The 19,605-nt window shown below is 43.4% G+C and overlaps 1 protein-coding gene across 3 annotated transcripts in view; it reads right to left on the reverse strand.

Annotated features, from left to right (window-relative positions):
• The window catches only part of Nrf1 (nuclear respiratory factor 1), a 112,834-nt gene that overhangs the window by 47,489 nt on the left and 45,740 nt on the right, over positions 1-19,605 (reverse strand). For all 3 annotated transcript variants that reach the window (XM_028866186.2, XM_037203685.1, XM_037203684.1), the window contains 3 exons: positions 14,121-14,235; positions 10,954-11,080; positions 5,452-5,592 (listed from right to left, as the gene is read on the reverse strand). In XM_028866186.2, coding sequence (XP_028722019.1) covers positions 5,452-5,592; positions 10,954-11,080; positions 14,121-14,235 — 383 coding nt within the window. The remainder of the gene's footprint in view (positions 1-5,451; positions 5,593-10,953; positions 11,081-14,120; positions 14,236-19,605) is intronic.

Raw genomic sequence — 19,605 nt, forward strand, 5'->3', positions numbered from 1 at the left:
TTCTGTAGTTCCTTCCATAATACAGTCTTTATGTGTATCTTTTCAATACAGCACTCCCCAGAATGTACCACCTCTCCAGAATAGGAAGGTCCTTTCCCACTCATCTGCAGCTGACTGTTTCCCTCTCCTCTCCCCTACCCCACCATAGCTCAGGCTAGCTTGGAACTCACTATGTAGACCAGGCTGTCCTCAAATTCAGAGCTCCATTGACCCCTGCTTCCCAAGTGGTGAGATTAAAGACTGTGCTCCCGCCCCTCACCCATATGGTTTTAAGTGCTAAAAACCCTTCAGGAGACAATGTAATTCTCAGGCTCCAAGAGCAACTGAGAACCAGCAGCACCGGCTGGCACGACCTGGCATTACCCTTGGGCCTCACTCAGTAGATCACAGCTGGCACCTGACAAGACCCAGGGCACTGTCCACACAGCGGTGTCAAACACAGATGAAGCCCACTTTCTAGACCCTGGCCTGTCATACCTACAACAACTTACTAATGTGACATTCCAATTTTCTGAGAAACAAGGCATGCGCAGTAGCACACACCTACAGTCTGGGAGGGTGAGGCAGAACTGTTTGAACTCAAAAAGTTCCAGACGATCTGGGTATGGTAGCACACACCTTTCATTTCACCACCTGGGAGACAGAGGCAGGTCTGTGAGTTTGAGGCCTGCTTGATTTACATAGTGAGTTCTAGGACAGCCAGAGCTACCTAGTGAGGCCATGTCTCAAAGAAAAAACAAAAACAAAACAAAACAAAAACCCAACAAGTTCAGGACTACTTATGGCAACAGAGAACCTAACCTATACCCCCAAAATGAATTACTCTGCTCAGCCTTATTTTAACCTTCTCAAACTTTTATGTAAGAGTGCTTTAAAAAGAGAATTATACTTCTTTTTTATTGTGTGTCAGTTTTTCATGACAAGCTCTCATATTGCTCAGGTTGTCCTCAAACTTGCTGTGCAGCTAAGGCTGGCCTTGAACTTCAAATTTTGGTCCTCCCACCTTCACCTCCTAAGTGCTGAGGTTACAGATGTGTACCGCCATGCTCGCCAGGGTTACAGATGTGTACTACCATGCTTGCTGGGGTTACAGATGTGTACCACCGTACTCTCCAAAAATTATTCATTCAAAATAAAACAAAAAAAAGCTGAGAAAAACCCAAAGCACAACAACAGCAAAGCTCTGCCACAGTGCTGCTTTCTAAATACAGGGTAGTCAGTTCTGAATGAAGTTCAACTGCTCCACTCTGTAACTCCCCTCTATCCACATGAGGCAATTTCCGGTGTTTAAAATGAAAAGAAGGGGGAGCTAAGGAGACAGTTAACAATCAAGACTGCTTACTGCTCTTGCAGAGAACTGCAGGGCAACAGATGTCTTCTGGCATCTGCAAGCATCTGCATATATGTACACATATTCTATCTTTCTATCTCTCTCTCTCTCTATCTCTCTCTCTCTCTCTCTCTCTCTCTCTCACACACACACACACACACACACACACACACACACACACACACACACCCACATACACATGCACAAAATCACTCGCTCATAATTAGAAATGAAGTCAATTATACCTAGGTGTGGTGGTACATGTCTTTAATTCCAGCACAGAGAAGGCAGAAACTGGTGGGCTTCTGTCAGTTTGAGGCCAGTCTGATCTACAAAGCAAATTCCAGACAAGCCAGGCTTACACTGTAAGGCTCTCTCTAAAAACAAAGCCTTTGAGAAGAAGTAAAAACAGTAAAGCCTCAGATTCTTAAAATTCAGTGTAAAAAAGAAATGCAAATTTACAAAAGCTAACAATAATAACTCTGTGAGATGGTTTAGTTTTCAAAGCATTTTCCTCTACAATACCTAATTTTTACTTCCTCCAACTTTATGAGGCAGGAAGGCTCATAAAAGTGAGGCCTAGAGTTAATACATAGTAGTGCTGGGACTAGAAACTAGATTGTAGCATTCTCATAAAAATAGTTTTAACTATTTAATTTACAGAGAATCAACAAAGCTAACATTAGGCCAGTATTAGGTAGGACTCTCCTTGGATGATTCAGAACATGTTTCAGGTCTGCACACAGATTCATACATCTAAGCTGGCACCATTGCATAAACACCAGTCACCTCCTCATCATAAAGTGCAGTTAAGATAGGTAACAGATGTCTGGTTAACCAGAGGCTATCAGTAGTAGAGCCCAGTTACCTAGGACTTGATCACTTTAAGGAAGTTATAAATTACCCACAGAGGCTGAAATCTAGAATTAAAACTTGGTCATACTTTTTTTTTTAATTGCTACAGTCATATCTGAATTCTGCTTTCTTGATTATAAAATATTTCTCTCTCTCTCTCTCTCTCTCTCTCTCTCTCTCTCACACACACACACACACACACACACACACACACACACACACACACACACACACACCAAATGAGGTACTCCTGTGAATAATTTAATAGCATGCCTTCCAATACTTTGTAGCTCTATAGAAATCCAAGGTGGTAAAAAGAATTCTTGACATTTTTGTCTCATAAAGAAGAAAAGTGATCTTTGGTCACAACAGAGCAGATACATTATAAAACTTGCACCTTAAAAAAATTCAAGCTTATTATAAAAACTGAAAATAATTTGATTTTTGTGATTATAAAAACAATCCATAAAGAGAAAAACTCCACAAAATTAATAGTTATCTACATTATTACATTAATAAAGCATCTATCCATGCTTATCTATGAAGAAAATGGAAACCATTCATGATGTCAATATCCATAAGCAATCACTTAATATTTTGATGTACACGCTTACAAACTTTAGTGCACACACTTGGGCATGTTTTGTATACACATTTTAGAAAGTGAGGTCAACCAACTCTAACTTTGTGTTCTCTGAATTTAAAAAAAAAATCTAGTCTTTGAAATGAGAAAGAAAGAAAGAGAAAGAAAGAGAGAAAGAAAGGAAGAGAGAAAGAAAGGAAGAAAGAGAGAAACAGTAAAGCCCTAACCTCCTAAAATTAAGTACATAAGAAATGCAATCTTACAAGCTGCTTGCTGTATATCACAGGTACTAGTCTACTCCAAATAGAGAGCATTCTTTTTAGTACCTAATAGGTCACTGAATAGTAAACAACCCTGTCATCTTTGGGCCATGATATGCTTCCTCCCATGTAAGTAGCTGGCATTCCTATTATAATTTAACCACTAGTTAAAGTTCCCTATTGTAAACAACGCTGTCACAAACAGTAAACAATCACCCCTGCTTTACTAGAGAACAAACCATGCACCTTTTAAAGATTATTCATATTTTCACTTTTAATTATGTGCACACATCTGTGTGTGGGTATATGCCTATGAGGGCAAGTACCTACACAGAGCTGTCAGGACTCCTGGAGCTGGAGTTATAGGCAGTTCTAAGCCATCCTACACGGGTGCTGAGAACCAAATTCGGATTAAACGCTGAGCCATCTGTCCAATTCCGGACATGCACACTTTAAACTTTGCACTACTGACCTGCCTCTTAGGAAGTGCCAGTTTAGATTCTCAGGAGAAATATGTAGAAGTGCTTTTTCCCCCACACCTCTTGTCTATCCAGGCTTGGTTTGAAATTAAACACTCTTTTACTACTATTAAAAGTGAAAGGCTTTAAGATCATTTAAAATTGAGAGGCATTTGGCTCAGCTTATGAAAGTTATGAGGAAAGAAAACAATAAAAGGTAGAGGGAGAAAATATGATTCTGAATACTTTCCGAATACTTTGAAATTTTCATTCTATTAGGGTTGATCTTTTATCACCCTACTTACTCCTCCTCACATTGTAATTTCTTGATGTTTATTTATTTATTGTGGGGGCACTGCCACAGAGCACATGAGAAGATCAGAGAACAACTTCGGGGGCCAGTTCTCTCCTTCCACCATGTGGACTCAGGTCATCAGGCTTGGCGGCAAGAACCTTCAACCACCTCTCCTGGCTCCTTTAAAATGCTAAGGCCTTTAAGACTATTTGCTTTGTTTTGTTTTCAATCATCACCTGTGTGAGAAGGGAAAGGAGGAAATGTACGGCAGTGAACATGCAGGCTGACAACAAAGTCTCTGTGTGTAGCTGGTGATCAAGCATCAGCTTTCCTTGGACCTGTCAGCGTGTTCTGATCTATCTACCAAGTGTGTGGCATGGAATGGGGCACACTGAAGTTCCGATGCTTTGCTTTCTAAACAGTAGCTGTCTGTTCTCTAATTTCTGAGGCTACTGAACGCTCATCATGAAAATCAGCATGTAAGCATGTTTATTATCATCAAAACCTTGGACTACTTCAACTAACACATCAAACATGGCAGTGAGGGAGAAAACCCACCACAGAAGATGATTCTACGCTAGTATCCTACACCAGAGGATCAGCTTGCTTTACGTTCATCTCATGGCTGAGATTCTTAAGAGCAGATTCTTAAAAGTAACCATGCAAAATGGAACTAGCAATAGAATGTAACACCAACTATGAAAGGATAGGAATACGCCTTTCTTTCTGAACCATTACTGAAATATCCTCCATGTCCACAGAAAGGTCTGTGTTCCAATAATCAAATGGTCACAGGTTAGGTTTAGTACTATTTTTTTAGATGGGGTTTCATTATGTACTCCAGGCTAGCCTTGAATTCTTATGATTCTCCTGCATCTATGCTCAGGTTCTGGGATCATAGCCCATGTGATACCACACCCTGCTCTACCTTTATATTTATAAAATGCAATGCAGTATAATCACCAAGTCGCAGGTTCAGACCTATTCAGGGAACCAGTTGACCACTACTTTATTGAATTCAGTTTTGATCCAATATTCTCAGGCTATTTACTAAACAGGTACTATTGTTTAGACGGCATGTGATTTTAGGTGCTGGGCACCTGAACGGAACAGCAATTAAAAATAAGAGTTATTGCTTTAAAATTCTACATGGAGAAAACAGACCAAAACCAAAAGTTAGTAAAGAAGCCAGGCATGGTGGCACATGCCTTAGTCCCAGCACTCGGGAGGCTGAGACAGCTACTCTGAGTTTGAGGTCAGCCTGGTCTACATAGCAATTTCCAGTTCAGCCAGGGTTACAGAGAGAAGCCCTGCCTCAAAAACCTGTTGGTAGAATGGAGGAGCAGCCCTGCCTGCTGAACTTGTCTCCCTTGACTAGATGCCTGAAACATCTAAGAGTTTCCAGGTCAAACCAACCCCAAGCAGAAAGCTTCCTTCCCTAGCACAGAGACCCCAGAGGGTGAGAGGGTGGTCAGCAGAGAGGAGGGTGCATGTCTGCGCTCAGTCAGGAGGTTCTTCCTGGGACTCTGCCTTCTCCAAGGTTGCCATACACTCTAGTCTATGTCTCCTGCTCTGCTCACACCACAGAAGACAAAGCTAGCAAGTGAGGAGCGGCCCGCCCACACCTGATCTCCTGTCTCTGCATCTCCTCCTCACTTCCCGCCCTGTACCTGGGTCATTTTGTCCACAGAGACTGGAATCCCATCGATGGTGAGAGGTGGCAGTTCTGAATTAACCTCCTGTGGCGCAGGGGCGTGTTCTGCTAGAGCAGACTCCAGGTCTTCCAGGATCATGCTCTTGTACTTTCGCACCTGCAGGGAATTAAGGGCAGAAATAAACAAGATGCTCAACAGCCAGGAAGGGCTGGTGCCAAGCAACAAGAGAGTGGGTGGGGCCGGTGTCCCTTGGCCACTGCACAGCTCCAAGAACAAACACTCCTGCAAGTAGAAGGTGAAAATACCCGCTGGCCCCAAAGAAACCACTGAACCAAATCAAATGAAAAGATGATGAAATTCTAGGTAACAATAGGAAGCAGCCAGTGGGAAAGTTCTATAGAAATACTACTGTTTCTCAGTTAAAAGTCTTGTCTCAATCCACAAACATCCAACACCTGTTCCAAATCTAATGTAAATAACATCCATTACTCTGCTTTTCCCAGGCCAGTTCTGACCCAGGTCACATCTAATGTGACAGTTAGCTGTCAAAATCATTTTCCAGCTCTGAGGACTTAGGTCTCTGAACTCTAATGTATTTGAAACTGCTATTTTTTTTTTTTTTTTTTTTAAATAGAAAACCAGGTACCACACGGACAGGAGATCCAAGTGCTCAAGAGGCTGGATTGAAAAGAATCAGACAAAGCAAGGGGTGGATAATACATCTGAGTGCCAAAGTACCATCACTAACTAGTAAGGCCTGAGGCCAGGGAGCCCACTGTTCAAGCTCTCCTCCCTTCAGGCACTCCCTGGAGACAGGGGAACTTGAGAGCCCCGTGCCTCTCTCCATGTCCGCACAGTTCTGAACCAGGGAGGGATCGAGACAGCAGAACCTCGGGCAGAGGCAGTGCAGAGTGTGTGTGTGTGTGTGTGTGTGTGTGTGTGTGTGTGTGTGTGTGCGCGCGCGCGCGCACCCTTCTACCATGAGCAGGAAAAGGAGGCACACACTGGATCCGAAACCATCAATAATGGGTTTATCACTTAGAATACACAAGGGGATGAGGATGTCTCTAGGGATAATAAAGCCATGGAATTATGGAGCTATAACTAGATGGGACAGGACATTAACTTGTTTTCGGGCACGTTCTTGGAATGGGAAGACAAAATAAATTTTGTCAAGAAGTACCAACAGTGTTTTCTGCTCAGTGAACTTACTTCCATACTGGAGTCTCACTGTGAGGCTCAGAAGAGAAAGATCCTATATTCTGGCCCACACACCTAATAGTAACCAGACCCAGTTCTAAAGCTACAGGACCCTCCAGACAGCAGTGCGAAGGAAATGAAAGAAAAATGGCCCAAATGCTAGACTCACTATAACTCAACTAAATCAGATTTATACTAACACAAAAAGTTTCAGATACTATCACCAGTGAGTATTATCACAACATAAGCACTGCTACAATCTAGGTCTACAGGCTTCTATTTTCAGAGTTTGTAATGCTTCTAGTCCACAAAGGGAATTGGAGACTGGAACAAAGCCTGAGTCTTCCAAGTCTGGGTTCTTTAACTTAGTGTATCAAGCTGAATTCACACATGCAGGCCCATAGGAGGATGAAAATGGTATAAAAACACTTTCGATTGTGGTGGTAATATCTGGTATTCAAAGATGGGAAAACGCTGGGTTATTACTATTACATTAGTCAGTACCAAATAATTTCAGCCCTTTTTTTGGGGGGTGGGGGTGAGGATTCAAGACAAGGTTTCTCTGTGTAGCCCTGGCTGTCCTGGTACTCTCTCTGTAGACCAGGCTAGCATTGAACTCACAGAGATCCACCTGCCTATGCCTCCCAAGTGCTGGCATTAAAGGTGTGTGCGCCTACTGCCTAGCTAATTTCAGCTATTTTTATGGATCAAGAAAAGTCATATTCTGGTATTTTGCTAAACTGCTGACAGATTATGCTTTAGAGTAATTTCAACGAAGCAATCCAGGTGAATACAGCACTCCCATCTAAGCTTGCTTAGTAGAGTAGATTTCCCATAATCAGAGAGTTGTGTTTCGATTCCATCTGATCTCTCAACTCTGAGATGCATTCCCCGCCTCCTACCCACAAACCTCATTTTCCAATCTTCCAAAATCTCAGTGCATCTAACACTGTTGGCCAGCATCCTCATTAGTTTTTGCTTCTAGCAAGTTCTTTTCTACTTCTGGGCCTTTAATTCTACTTCTTATCCAAATACTGCCTATTTTGAAAGTACAACTCCATTTCCACATACACTCTGAAAAACCTTTTCAAGTGTTCCTGTCTTAATCATCTTCCTGTTTTAAATTAGACTCAAATGATCACGTGTCACTTATACTACTGTTCCCAGAATAGTGTGTACGGCAAACACATGACACTGCTGAGCAGTCTTTGTTAGCATGTCTCATGAAATATCTCATGTATTCAGACACACAGAGAGGTGTATTATTACCAAATAGTCTCATGAATTCCAGGGACAGAAGGTTAGGTTTAGGGCACTTACACAAACTTTTAGAATTTTGGTCACAAATGTACTGTTGAAAATTTAGAAACTGGCTTTTAGTCAGGTTGAAAAAACAGCCTTGGACAATATACCAGGATTCTTCTGCATTTCTGAAGCTTTCTGGATATGAGTAGTCTTTGGAAAGTTCCATAAAAGATCTTTTTATAAATTTACCCATATGGGGCTGGAGAGATGGCTCATCTGTTAAGAGCACTGACTGTTCTTCCAGAGGACTCAGGTTCAATTCCCAATACCCATATGGCAGCTCACAACTGTCTGTAACTCCAAGATCTGACACCCTCACACACACATATATGCAGGTAAGACAGCAGCACATAAAATAAAAATAAATAAATTAAAAGGATGTACCCAGGTGCCACTGTGACTAAAACTGATTGTCATCTGGAGCACATAACGGGAGCGGCCCGGGCATGGTGCGGCCCTCACACTTGGGGCTCCAGCTGTGGCTGGGAGCTATGCTCCAGCTGTGGCTGGTGAAGTTCGGCCGGCTTCCTCCTGCTCTCTTTCCAGCCCCCGACTAAGCTTCTCCACCAAATGTGGACTCCTAGGTTTGTTGGTTTTACAGCAAGATTTTGTGTTGGTTTCCTCCTGCCTCTCTCTGTCTGTGCCATGGCACTGTGTATGAAGGTCAGAGGACAATGTGTAGGAATGGATTTTCTCCCTCCACCATGTGGTTTCCAAGGAATGAATTCCAATCCTTGGGCTTGCCAGCAAGAGTCGTTATCCACTGAGCCGTATCATTAGCCCAGGTGTCTAGTCTCGAGACTTGAAAATTAAAGCATTTAGGGGACTCTTATTTAGACTTTGCATATGTGAGTGTGGTTCCACATGCACCGAGGGCAGGAGAGCCTCAGGTGTTAGTCCTCATGGCCATGGAGCAGCTGAGAGTTCTGACCCAGTCTCCCATCTCTTTGCAGGAGCACTGGATTACAGATGTGGGCTACCACACCCGACTTTAGTTCTCAGGATTCAAACTTAGGCCCTCAAGCTTGCACGGCAAGGTGCTTTACCTAAGGAGCCATCTCCCCAGCTCCACGGTTACTACTGTTTCCCCTGGAGTTCTTGGGAAGTTTTCTTGGTTTTTTGTTTGTTTGTTTGTTTTTTGAGGCGAAGGTTTCTCTGTGTAGCTTTGGAGCCTGTCCTGGAACTCACTCTGTAGCCCAGGCTGGCCTGGAACTCAAGAGATCCGCCTGGCTCTGCCTCCCGAGTGCTGGGATTAAAGGCGTGCTCCACCACTGCCTGGCTCTCAAGAAAATATTTTAGGCTGTTCCCATGAAGCTCAAGAAAGTCTATGGTTTGCACAAAGTCTCAGAGAGCTGCCCTCAGAGCACAGTGGGCAGCATTGGCTCAAGCACTGCCTAAGCTCGGCACTTGTCTCAGCACTTCCTCTCAGCAGTTGATATCGGCAGACAGTCAGACTTAACATCTGAACCCAGGGAGGAGAGTACTGTTATCCTTATTACACACACACACACACACACACACACACACACACACACACACACACACACACACACACCACTGAGACACTGAGAGACAATCTAGTGCAAACTATTTTCTTTCTTTCTGTGTTTTTTTTTTTTTTTTTTTTTTTTTAAATTAGGGGTGTAGAAAGATGGCTCAGTGGTTAAGAATGCTGGCTGTTCTTCTAGACAACCTGTTTTCAATCTCCAGCCCCACATGGTGCTTACTACAACCATTTGTAACTCCAGTGCCGGGGGGCCCCATGCCCTTGTCTGACATCCAAGAGCACACATACACACGAGGCATATACTTACAACACACACACACACACACACACACACACACACACACACACACACACACACACAAACCAACAACTAAAAACCAAAAACAAACAAGAACAAAAAAGCCCAAGAATAAAAATATGTAGACCAAGCTGGTCTTGACCAGAGATCCACCTGCCTGCCTCTCTTGCTGGGAATAAAGGCGTGTGTCACCATGCCCAGCTAAACCAACTTTTTTGAAAATAGCAAAAGAGATTTTTTTAAAAGATATACCCAAATATGTGATTTATAATATGCTTCCAGTTCACCTTATAAAATTACTACCCTGGGAATCATCTAGTGTTTTGTTTCAGATACGAATAAACAATTTCATGTTTTTTTTAAAAAAGTGGTGTCTAATTTAGCTCAGGATAGCCTTGAACTGGATTTGTAGCCAAGGATAACCCTGAATACCTGATCCTCTTACCTCCATGCCTCCTGAATGCTGAGATTACAGGCATGGACCACAGCACCTGGTAAAGTGCTTAGGATGGAACCCAAGACTTCACAAATGCTAGGCAAGGGCTCTACCAACTGGGCTACATCCTTAGCCCCGTATTGGTTCCTAACAACATACTGTCCTTTTTCACTGCCCCTGATGGGGTACAATACTTTGACTTAGGAACTAGAAACAATAATGAACATTTTGTTTTGTTTTGTTTTTTGAGACAAGGTTTCTCTGTGTAATAGTCCTGGCTGTCCTGGAACTCACTTTGTAGACCAGGCTGGCCTTGAACTCATGGAGATCTACCTGCCTCTGCCACCCAAGTGCTGAGATCAAAGGTGTATGCCACCACTACCCAGCAATAACAAACATTTTAAAAAATTATTATTCTGTCGGGCAGTGGTGGCACAGGACTTTAATCCCAGCACTCGGGAGGCAGAGCCAGGTGGATCTCTGTGAGTTCAAGGCCTACAGAGCAAGATACAGGACAGGCACCAAAGCTACACAAAGAAACCCTGTCTCAAACAACGGAAAAAAAAATTCTCTGTGCACAAGGCATGAAACAGCTTTGGCCAAGCCAAGCATCAAGCATCAAACTAGGCTCAACAAAGCTGTACCGTCTGCTGTGTTCTTGACTGACATGGAAAGAAGAAGTGTTTAACACTGAACTGGAAAGAGGAATAAAATGCAAACACCCTACACAAAGCAAAGGGCCTTTGGGAACCCAGCTCAGATCTGACTTACCACGTTCTCCAAAGGTGCTGCCCCGAACACCTTGAAGACGGGGTTGGGTTTGGAGGGTGAGATACAGAGGACGATAGCTTGCTGTCCCACTCGAGTCGTATACTCATCTAGTGTGGCTCTGAGTTTCCTGAATGGAGTGGAAATAAAAGGTTACAGGACAGGAAAAAATACTGTGACGCGTCACAGACCAAACTTACTATGATATGAGACAATTCTGATCAAATGTGTTCTGAAATCTGAAAACAGAAAGCAGAGTGAAGTATGGAATTCGGTCAGAGAAAGTGTGGACATACTCTCTAAGCTCATCACATGAGGATGTACTGGGGCTTATGTCTCAGGACACAGACAGGACAACTTTTAATCAGTAAATTACAACTTTTTTTTTTGAGACAGGGTCTCTCTACACAGCTCTGGCTGTCCTGTTACTCAATATGCAGCCCAGGCTGGCCTCAAACTCAGAGATCTGCCTGCCTCTGCCTCCAAAGTGCTGCAACCGGAGTCACAACCAATACACCCAGCTAAGTTTCAACACCAATCACTGCTGTAAGCATGGCTGCTGAGATGCCACTTTCAGACTTATTTTGTCATCTCTATTTAATAAAGGTGGCCCAAATGACAAATCTCTTTTATTGGTATAGTCATTCATTTCACACTGGTATATTTTATCAAAAGTAAGTACTTTTAAATGCTGTGGGTCAGTGTGACAGGCTCAGTGGTAAAGGTGCTAGCCTGAGAACCTGAATGCAATCCCAAATCGTGGAAAGCACCATCAGCAAGTTATTCTCTGGCCTCTATACATGTACCATAGCGTGTGTGTATACACAGGCCCCACCACACACAAAATAAATAAATGTAGGGGGAAAGTATGGTGGCTTTGGATTTATTTATTTGGATTTTCTGAGTCAGGGTCTCATTAGCCGAGGCTGGTCTTAAACTCCTGATCCTCTGCCTCTATCCTCCAAGTACCAACTTTGCAGGTGGGCACTACAATGCCTAGCTAGCTTTAACTGTCAACTTGACCTAGAGTCACTGAGAAGGTAGGTGCACTGAGGAATTTGTCCAGACCAAACTGGCCTACAGGCCATGTCTGTTCACTGAGGCCCCAGCCCCTTGTGGGCAGCACTATTCCCTGGACAGGGTCCTGGGCTGGTTAGAAAGCTACTTAAAGCGTAAGTGTATAAGCGGCACACCTTTAACTCCAGCACTTGGGACACTGAGGCAGGCAGGTCTTTGCAAAGTCAAGGCCAACCTGGTCTACATGGTGAGCATTCCTGGTTTCTCCTTCAAGTTCCTGCTCTGACTTCCCTCACTGATGAACTGTGACCTGATCACAGTGTAATCACTTAAATCTTTTCTTCCCCTAAATTGCTTTTGGTCAGAGTACTTTACCACAGCTATAGAAAAGAAAACCGAACACAAAGCCACAGTGCTTTGCAAATGAGGATGAAATGAGAGAGTTTCTTCAGTAGCTTCCCCACTTCTCTGTGGAGGCCTGCTCCAAAGCAGATCCCACTGGATACCTCTGCATATTGTGTCTTTATCCTGTCCATACACAGCAACGATAAAGTTAATTTATACACCAACTACAGTAAAAGAGGAACAGAAGATGACCCGACCATACAAACGATTATAACAGAGGCTCAAGAGGTGGCTCAGTGGTTAAGAGGCCTTTCTGCTCTTTCAGAGGACCTGGCTTTGATTCCCAATACACCTGTTAGGAGGCTCACCACTGTCTGGAACTCACTGCCTCTGTCCTCCTAAAGTGCACATAAGTCCATGCAGGCACACAAACCCTTCTTCTGAACTCTGTGGGTACCAGGCACTGACACTGTGCACACATACATGTAGGCAAACACTCATACAACATAAAATAATGCTGCATCTTTCCTCTGAGTCACAGGAGTTATCCTGTGACCCAGGATCCTACATTTCATACCTGTTATACCAAACATATAACATTCTGTTATACCAAACAGAAAACCAGGCAGTAGATCTTGAATCAATGGTTGACAGTCACTGCCTCCAATTCTTTCTCTACTCTCCCTTGAGATAAGATCTTGGTATGTAGCCCAGGCTAGCTCAAAAGCCATGACCTACCTACCTCAGTCTCTTGAGTGCAGGAGTTGTAGGTGTGTGCTAACCATGCCTTGAACCTGTGGCAATCCTCCGCCTCAGCCTCCCGAGTGCTGGGACTATAAGCATGAGCCACCACACAAGCTTGCCAGCCTCCCAATGTGGCTGGGCTTTCCTTTACTCCTCTAATCAGTCCTCTCATACTCTCCCTGGCTGCTTGTTAAAAATAACTACCTTGACTGAGTGTGGTGGTGCACACATTTAACCCCAGCACTGGGGAGGCAGAGGCTGATGGATCCCTGTGAGTTTGAGGCCAGCCTGGTCTATAGAGTGAGTTCCAGGACAAAAAAAGAAAAAGAAAGGGTAAATAATAAATAATAAAATGACCACCTTGGCTCTTAATACTCCCTCTGCTGAAATACTCTTTCCCTAGACATAAGCACAGGGACTCTGTCAGTTCCTCCCAGCTCTCGGCAAAACCTGCCTCATCAAAAGGATTTCCCAGACCATTCTTAGAATAGAGAAACTGTGTTCTTTGACCTCCTGACACTTTCTCTATTCTCTTTTCTCCTCCCAACCTTCCTCTGATTGAAAAGAGTGTTTGTTGTTTTCTTTCTCCTTCCTTCAGAATATAAATTCTTTAAGGGACGTTGTTGTCAGTGATATGCTTCCAAATGCCTGGGGTGCCGCCTGGCACACAGCAGCTACACAGACTTTCTCTGGATGGATTAATGTGACACTAGATATCTTCCTTCTTTCCTCCCTTCCTTTTTTTGAGATAGGGTCTCACTGTGTAGCTCTGACTGACCTGTATCTCACTATGTAAACCAGATTGGCCTGGAACTCACAGAGATCCACCTGCTTCTACCTTCCAAATGCTGGGATTAAAAGGCATGTGCTACCATAGCTGGTCAATGTTATACATCATATTTTCTGTATTTTCAATTTAATTTTATGGAAATGGTTCTAAGTCTAAACTTGCCATCAAATACTCCAATCCAGTGTCTTGAGGAAGCTAGCAAAAAATATTCTAGCCCTGCCATCTACACAGGAAGCATGTGAAGAAGAGCAAGGTGGGGTAAGGTGGCCCTCACCGAAGCAAACGTGTCTGCTGTCTCTTCCGGATGGACGGATTAGACTCAAACACATGAGGACGTTTCCGTTTCTTCCCCGTTGCCACAGCAGCAGCAGCAGCCATTCCCACAGGACCTGAAATAATAAGTATGTGCTGAGATTAGGCAGGAGCCTGCAAGGGTACAAGAGAGAAAACAACACGTTATCAGTGAAATCAGAACGTTTCTGGTATAATCAATGTTCTTCAATATCTTTCTCATGAACCATATAAGTTTCCACCTTCCCGCCACACACCACCCTGAAGTTCGTACAATGCTGTTGCTTTATTTTGCCAGCATGCCCACACTGTTAGGCCAGTGTTCTCAAAGGTCCCGGGAAATACTGCAGCATTGAGAGAAAGGCCTGGCCACACTGAAACAAGCCCTTCTAGTTCCCTGGCCCTCCCACTGCTCCAAGACTGCCAGTTAAGGACCCGGGAGAACTGAGTGAACAGACCCACTCCCACCTATAAAGGACCATCTGAAAGAATACCAGCTGAGCTGGAAACTGTGCCAAGGAATGAAGACAGCAGCCATAAGGTCCAGATGATGAGAGCATCCTGGCCAAAGAGATGGACACTTCCTCACTCCAACAAGAAAATGCTAATAAAGGCTGGTCTAGCTGTCCTGAAACTAATGCATAAAGGTCTTGGGCTTTGGGGGTTGGGGGGAGGATAAATGAAGGACAATTCTAAGGAACTACTACTGCAGTCTTGATACTTAGGAGTTTCAACATATCAAAGACAGGATTTCACCTTTATCCCTTCTTGCTAGCCCTATAAAAGGCTTAGATGAAACTTAAATTGCTAACATTTCTATTGGCACGTATGTTCTCAATGCGTGAACTGCAGTAAGCTGTTCTGTAAATCCAGATGGCTCCCGCCTGCAGGCTGCTCAGGGCTAGGATGGTCTTGATGAAATGACACTCTAAACAACCCCCAGGGCAAGCAAAAGCCAGATGACCACTTGCTTTCTATCATAAACATATTGTAGGGGATTTCTTTCTTTTTTTCTTTTTTCTTTTTCCAGGGTCTTACTACATAACTTAGACTAGTCTGGAATTCAAAATGATCCTCCTGCCTCAGCTCCCTAAGTGCTGGAATTACAGGCACTACTGTACCAAGATAGCTATAAGGGGAAAAATATTAATTGCACTGCCCCCTTCTGTTTTATTATAAATGGCAATATTTTAACAGAAGATCCGTCTTTGAATAAAATTTTGTGTGCAAAACAGTATTATTAACTACATCCACGATATACAGATTTCTAGAATTTCTCTATCTTACACAACTGAAATCATCCCTTCCTTCTTCCTTTCTGTTTTTGAGACAGTCTCATGCTGGAGAGGCTGACCTTAGAGTTAAGTAATGGAGGATGACCTTGAACTCCTGATCCTCCCTGCCAGGTATATACTATTTCCCATCTAGTCTGCCTTCATGCTTGCCTCCTCTCCCTCCTTCCTCCCCTGCTCTGGAGCATGCTAGGCAAGCATTCTGACTCTAATTACCAAGCTCTAACCCCAGCCCTGAAACGCTCTGTTGAACGGCAACTTCCCACACCTCCTTTCCCTCAGCCTGGCAACCATCTACTGGATGTTTCTCTGAACTTGGCTATCTCAATCCCTCACATAAGTGGAATTATACAGTATCCGTCCTTCTGTGACTGGACTATGTCTGTTAGGATAATGTCTTTAAGGTCGCTTGATGATGTCACATATGGCGAGATTTCCCCTTTTGAAGGCTGAGGGTATGAGTGTATGTGTTCATTTCCTCTGGCCTCTCATCTACAGAAAGACATCTAGGTTGTCTTCACATACTGGCTACTGTGTATAGGGATCACTATCTCTTTGGGATCCAGTTCATTTGGTTACATAGAACTGCCATATGATCCAGAAGGCCTACTTTTATCCTTAACTTCCTGGAGGAAATTCCACATTCTTCTACAGTAGCTTTATTTTATATTACCATGTGATGTACAAAGGACACGCTCATGCCAACAGTGGTTCTCTTTGCTAACTTTGGCAATAGCTACCCTCTTAGGGGTGTGGTATCATCTCAGTGTATTTTCTGTGACATTGACTATGAGAGATGTCTCTTTAAATCCTTTGACCATTTTAAACCATCAGGTTGGTTTTCTCACTGTGCTGCTATCTTATCATGAAAAACTTTAAATGTATAAACAAAACCGAAAGAATTTTAATAGTTCACCATACAAATCTACTCTCTATTTGTCAATCCAATTGTCTTTTGGTGCACTTCAAAGTAAATTGCAAATGTCAATATAATAATACCCTTAAAGCCAGGTGGTGGTGGTGCACACCTTTAATTCCAGCACTTGGGAGGCAGAGGCAGAGGCAGGCAGATCTCCAGGACAGCTAGGGGTACACAGAGACACCCTATCTCGAAAAACCAAAACCAAACCAAACCAACAACAAAAATTATATATATAAACCAAACTGACATTGGCTTATGTCTGTGTGTGAGCATGTGCAGTATGGGTGTGCACTCCACCTTTCTGAAAGCATCTCTCACTGAACTTGGATTCTCAGATTTGGCTGAGCTGGCTAGCCGGTAAGCTTTAGGGACCCTGATTTGATCAATTTACAAATTCAAATATAAATTCCAATATGAGTGTTTTTAGAACTTGATAAACTAATCCCATTATGTAAATGTAAATACAAGGTCAAGAGTAAGCAAAGCAATTTACTAAACAGTGGTACTGATCCTATCACATGTCACTATAGCTCGAGTTAAAGACCGTGGGACAGCTCCTGGACAGACAAGCTCACATAAGTGAACTACAATGACCCTAGGCAGAAGACAAGGGTGAGAAGAGCAGGCTATCACAGACATGGAGAAATCAGCTGTAGCTAGGGACGGGCCATTTAGACGGGCACTGTGAACGAACCCCACCTGGTTAGGGAGAATGAGAAACTGGACACAGCAACACAGGGCCGCGGTGCTCCAGCACACCCCAGTGTAGAATGTGATTAGTACTGCGGTTCAGCAAGGTACTCAGTAAGCCAAAATATGCCTGTCTTTGGTCCCTCGACTCCCCTCCTGTATGTATCTTCAGGGAGTGTTTGTCAAGTCCACTTGTGGAAACCTCAGCACTAGGGAGGTTGAGGGAGGAGGACTAGAGTCAGAGGCCAGCTTGAGCCACACAGATGGCTCAGTGGTTAAAAGCACACACTCCTCTTGCAGAGGACTCAAGTTCAGCCCCACTTGGGTTCCCAGCACCTATATGAGTGCTCACAACTGCTTGTAACTCCAGCTCCAAGGACTCTATTGCCCTCTTCTGGCCTCTGCAGGCATGTACTCATATGCCCCACCCACCCCATATACATAATTGAAAATAAAATAAAAATATTTCAAGAACACCATTTCAAAAAGAAACGCCACAAAGTTTTCTTTCTTCCCATGAAGCAAATGGTAAGCCTTTAGTAGTTCATGAGGAGTATTTTTCCTTCCTTTCTTCTTTCTTTCTTCCTTCCTTCCTTTCTTTCTTTTTTAAATTGATTTTTTGAGATAGGGTTTCTCTATGTAGTCTTGGCTGTCTTAGAACTCTCTCTGTAGCCCAGGCTGGCCTCAAACTCACAGGGATCCGCCTGCCTCTGCCTCCCAAGTGCTGGGATTAAAGGTGTGCGCCACCACCACTACTCAGTGAGGAGTATTTTTCAAATAAAACAGTATAAAGTCAGAGTGAATTAAAACATCAGAATATATCACTTGTAGCTGTATGTAGTCACGAATGCCTTTAATCCCAGCATTCAGGAGGCAGAGGAAGGTGGACCTCTGTGAGTTTGAATCCAGCTTGGTCTATGTAGTGAGTTCTAGGAGAGCCAGAGCTACAGAGTGAGACTCTATCCCGAAAAAACAAAAAAACAAAAGACAAACAAACAAAAAAACCAAAAAGGATATATCACTTGTGGTGAAGGTATTATTTAACAAAAAATAACCATTTCAGTTATATGTATATTTGTTTATTTGAGGACAAATCATAAAATATATTGCTATGGGACACTATCAAAGAGTTTGGAACAGGAATTGGTGGCTCACACTTATAATTCCAGCTGTGAAGTCTGAGATAAATATCTACAAATGGCGAAACGATTCTGATAATAAATTCAACAACCACATTATCAACATAACTGAATCTCATAAAAATACTGAATGAAAATGTCATTATGAAACCCATCAATTTGTACAATGCATATATATATATATATATAATTAAATAAAGAAATAGAGCCTAGCCAGCAGTAGTGGGACATGCCTTTCATCCCAGTATTTGGGGGAGGCAGAGGCAGGCAGATCTCTGAGATCCAGGACAGCCAGGGCTACACAAAGAAACCCTGTCTGGGAAAAAAAAATAAACAAAAAACAAACAAGAACAACAAAACAATCTGGGGACCCAGAAAGATGGCTCAGTGGGTAAAGGTGATTATTACTCCAGCTTAACAAATAGAATTCCATCTCTGGAACCCTCTGGCAGACAGAGAGAACTGACTCCAGCAGTTCCCCACACCACACTGTGGCATGCACAAAACATGCAGACACAGTCTTCTGAAGGCCCGGACTGAACATGTTAAAATAGCAGGAAGGAATGCCTGACAAAAAGCTGGGTAGCCAGCCTATGTGTTGGTCGTGTCGATCTTGATTCTTTTCTGTACTCTAATGTCAGGTTGTTTAAAAGATTCAAGATTTGATACTTGTCAGACAACTCGTCAAACCTATTCTCAAGGTAGCAATTGTCTCTACAGAACATGTGACTCTTTCTCCTTCTATCCACTGCCTCAGAGAAAATAATTCAATTCTGTCTAAAATGAAGTGCCCTGGGGGTGGGAGAGGTGGCCCAGCAGGTAAGAGCACCGGCTGCTCTTCCAGAGGACTCACCATTGTCTCCAGCACCCATACGGCTCACAACCATCTCTAACTCCAGTTCTAGGAGATCCAACACCTTCTTCTAAGTTCTGTGTGCACCAGGCACATAAATGCAGCAAAACACTCATACATCTTTAAAAAAAAAAAAAAAAGGCCAAACAAACAAAACCAAAACCCCCAAACATCAAGTCCTCTGAAATTGACACTGGAGACTAATACGGAAAAGGTTGCCCATTCTGTGCATGTGTGCATGCTCGGTGCACATATGTGTGTTCCTCAGGTGCTATCCACACATCAGCCTGAAGAGTGGCAACTGGACTAGGCTACCTGGCTAGCAGGCCCGGGGGATCTGCCTCTCTCTGTCTCCACAGTGCTGGGGTTCTAAGTGCAAGCCACCACGCCCAGCTTCTTACCTGGGTCCTGGAGACCAAACTCGGGTCCTCACCTTGCTCAGCAAGCACTGCTGACTGAGCCATCTCCCTAGGCCCTTAATTTTTTTTTTCCTTGAAAACCAACATGATCAAGAGCTGTTCTAGGCTGAAGAGAATTAGAAACATTTTTTGATAGGCAACATGGTCATTTGA

Source organism: Peromyscus leucopus, chromosome 3, assembly GCF_004664715.2.
Source record: "Peromyscus leucopus breed LL Stock chromosome 3, UCI_PerLeu_2.1, whole genome shotgun sequence".
Lineage (NCBI taxonomy): Eukaryota > Metazoa > Chordata > Mammalia > Rodentia > Cricetidae > Peromyscus > Peromyscus leucopus.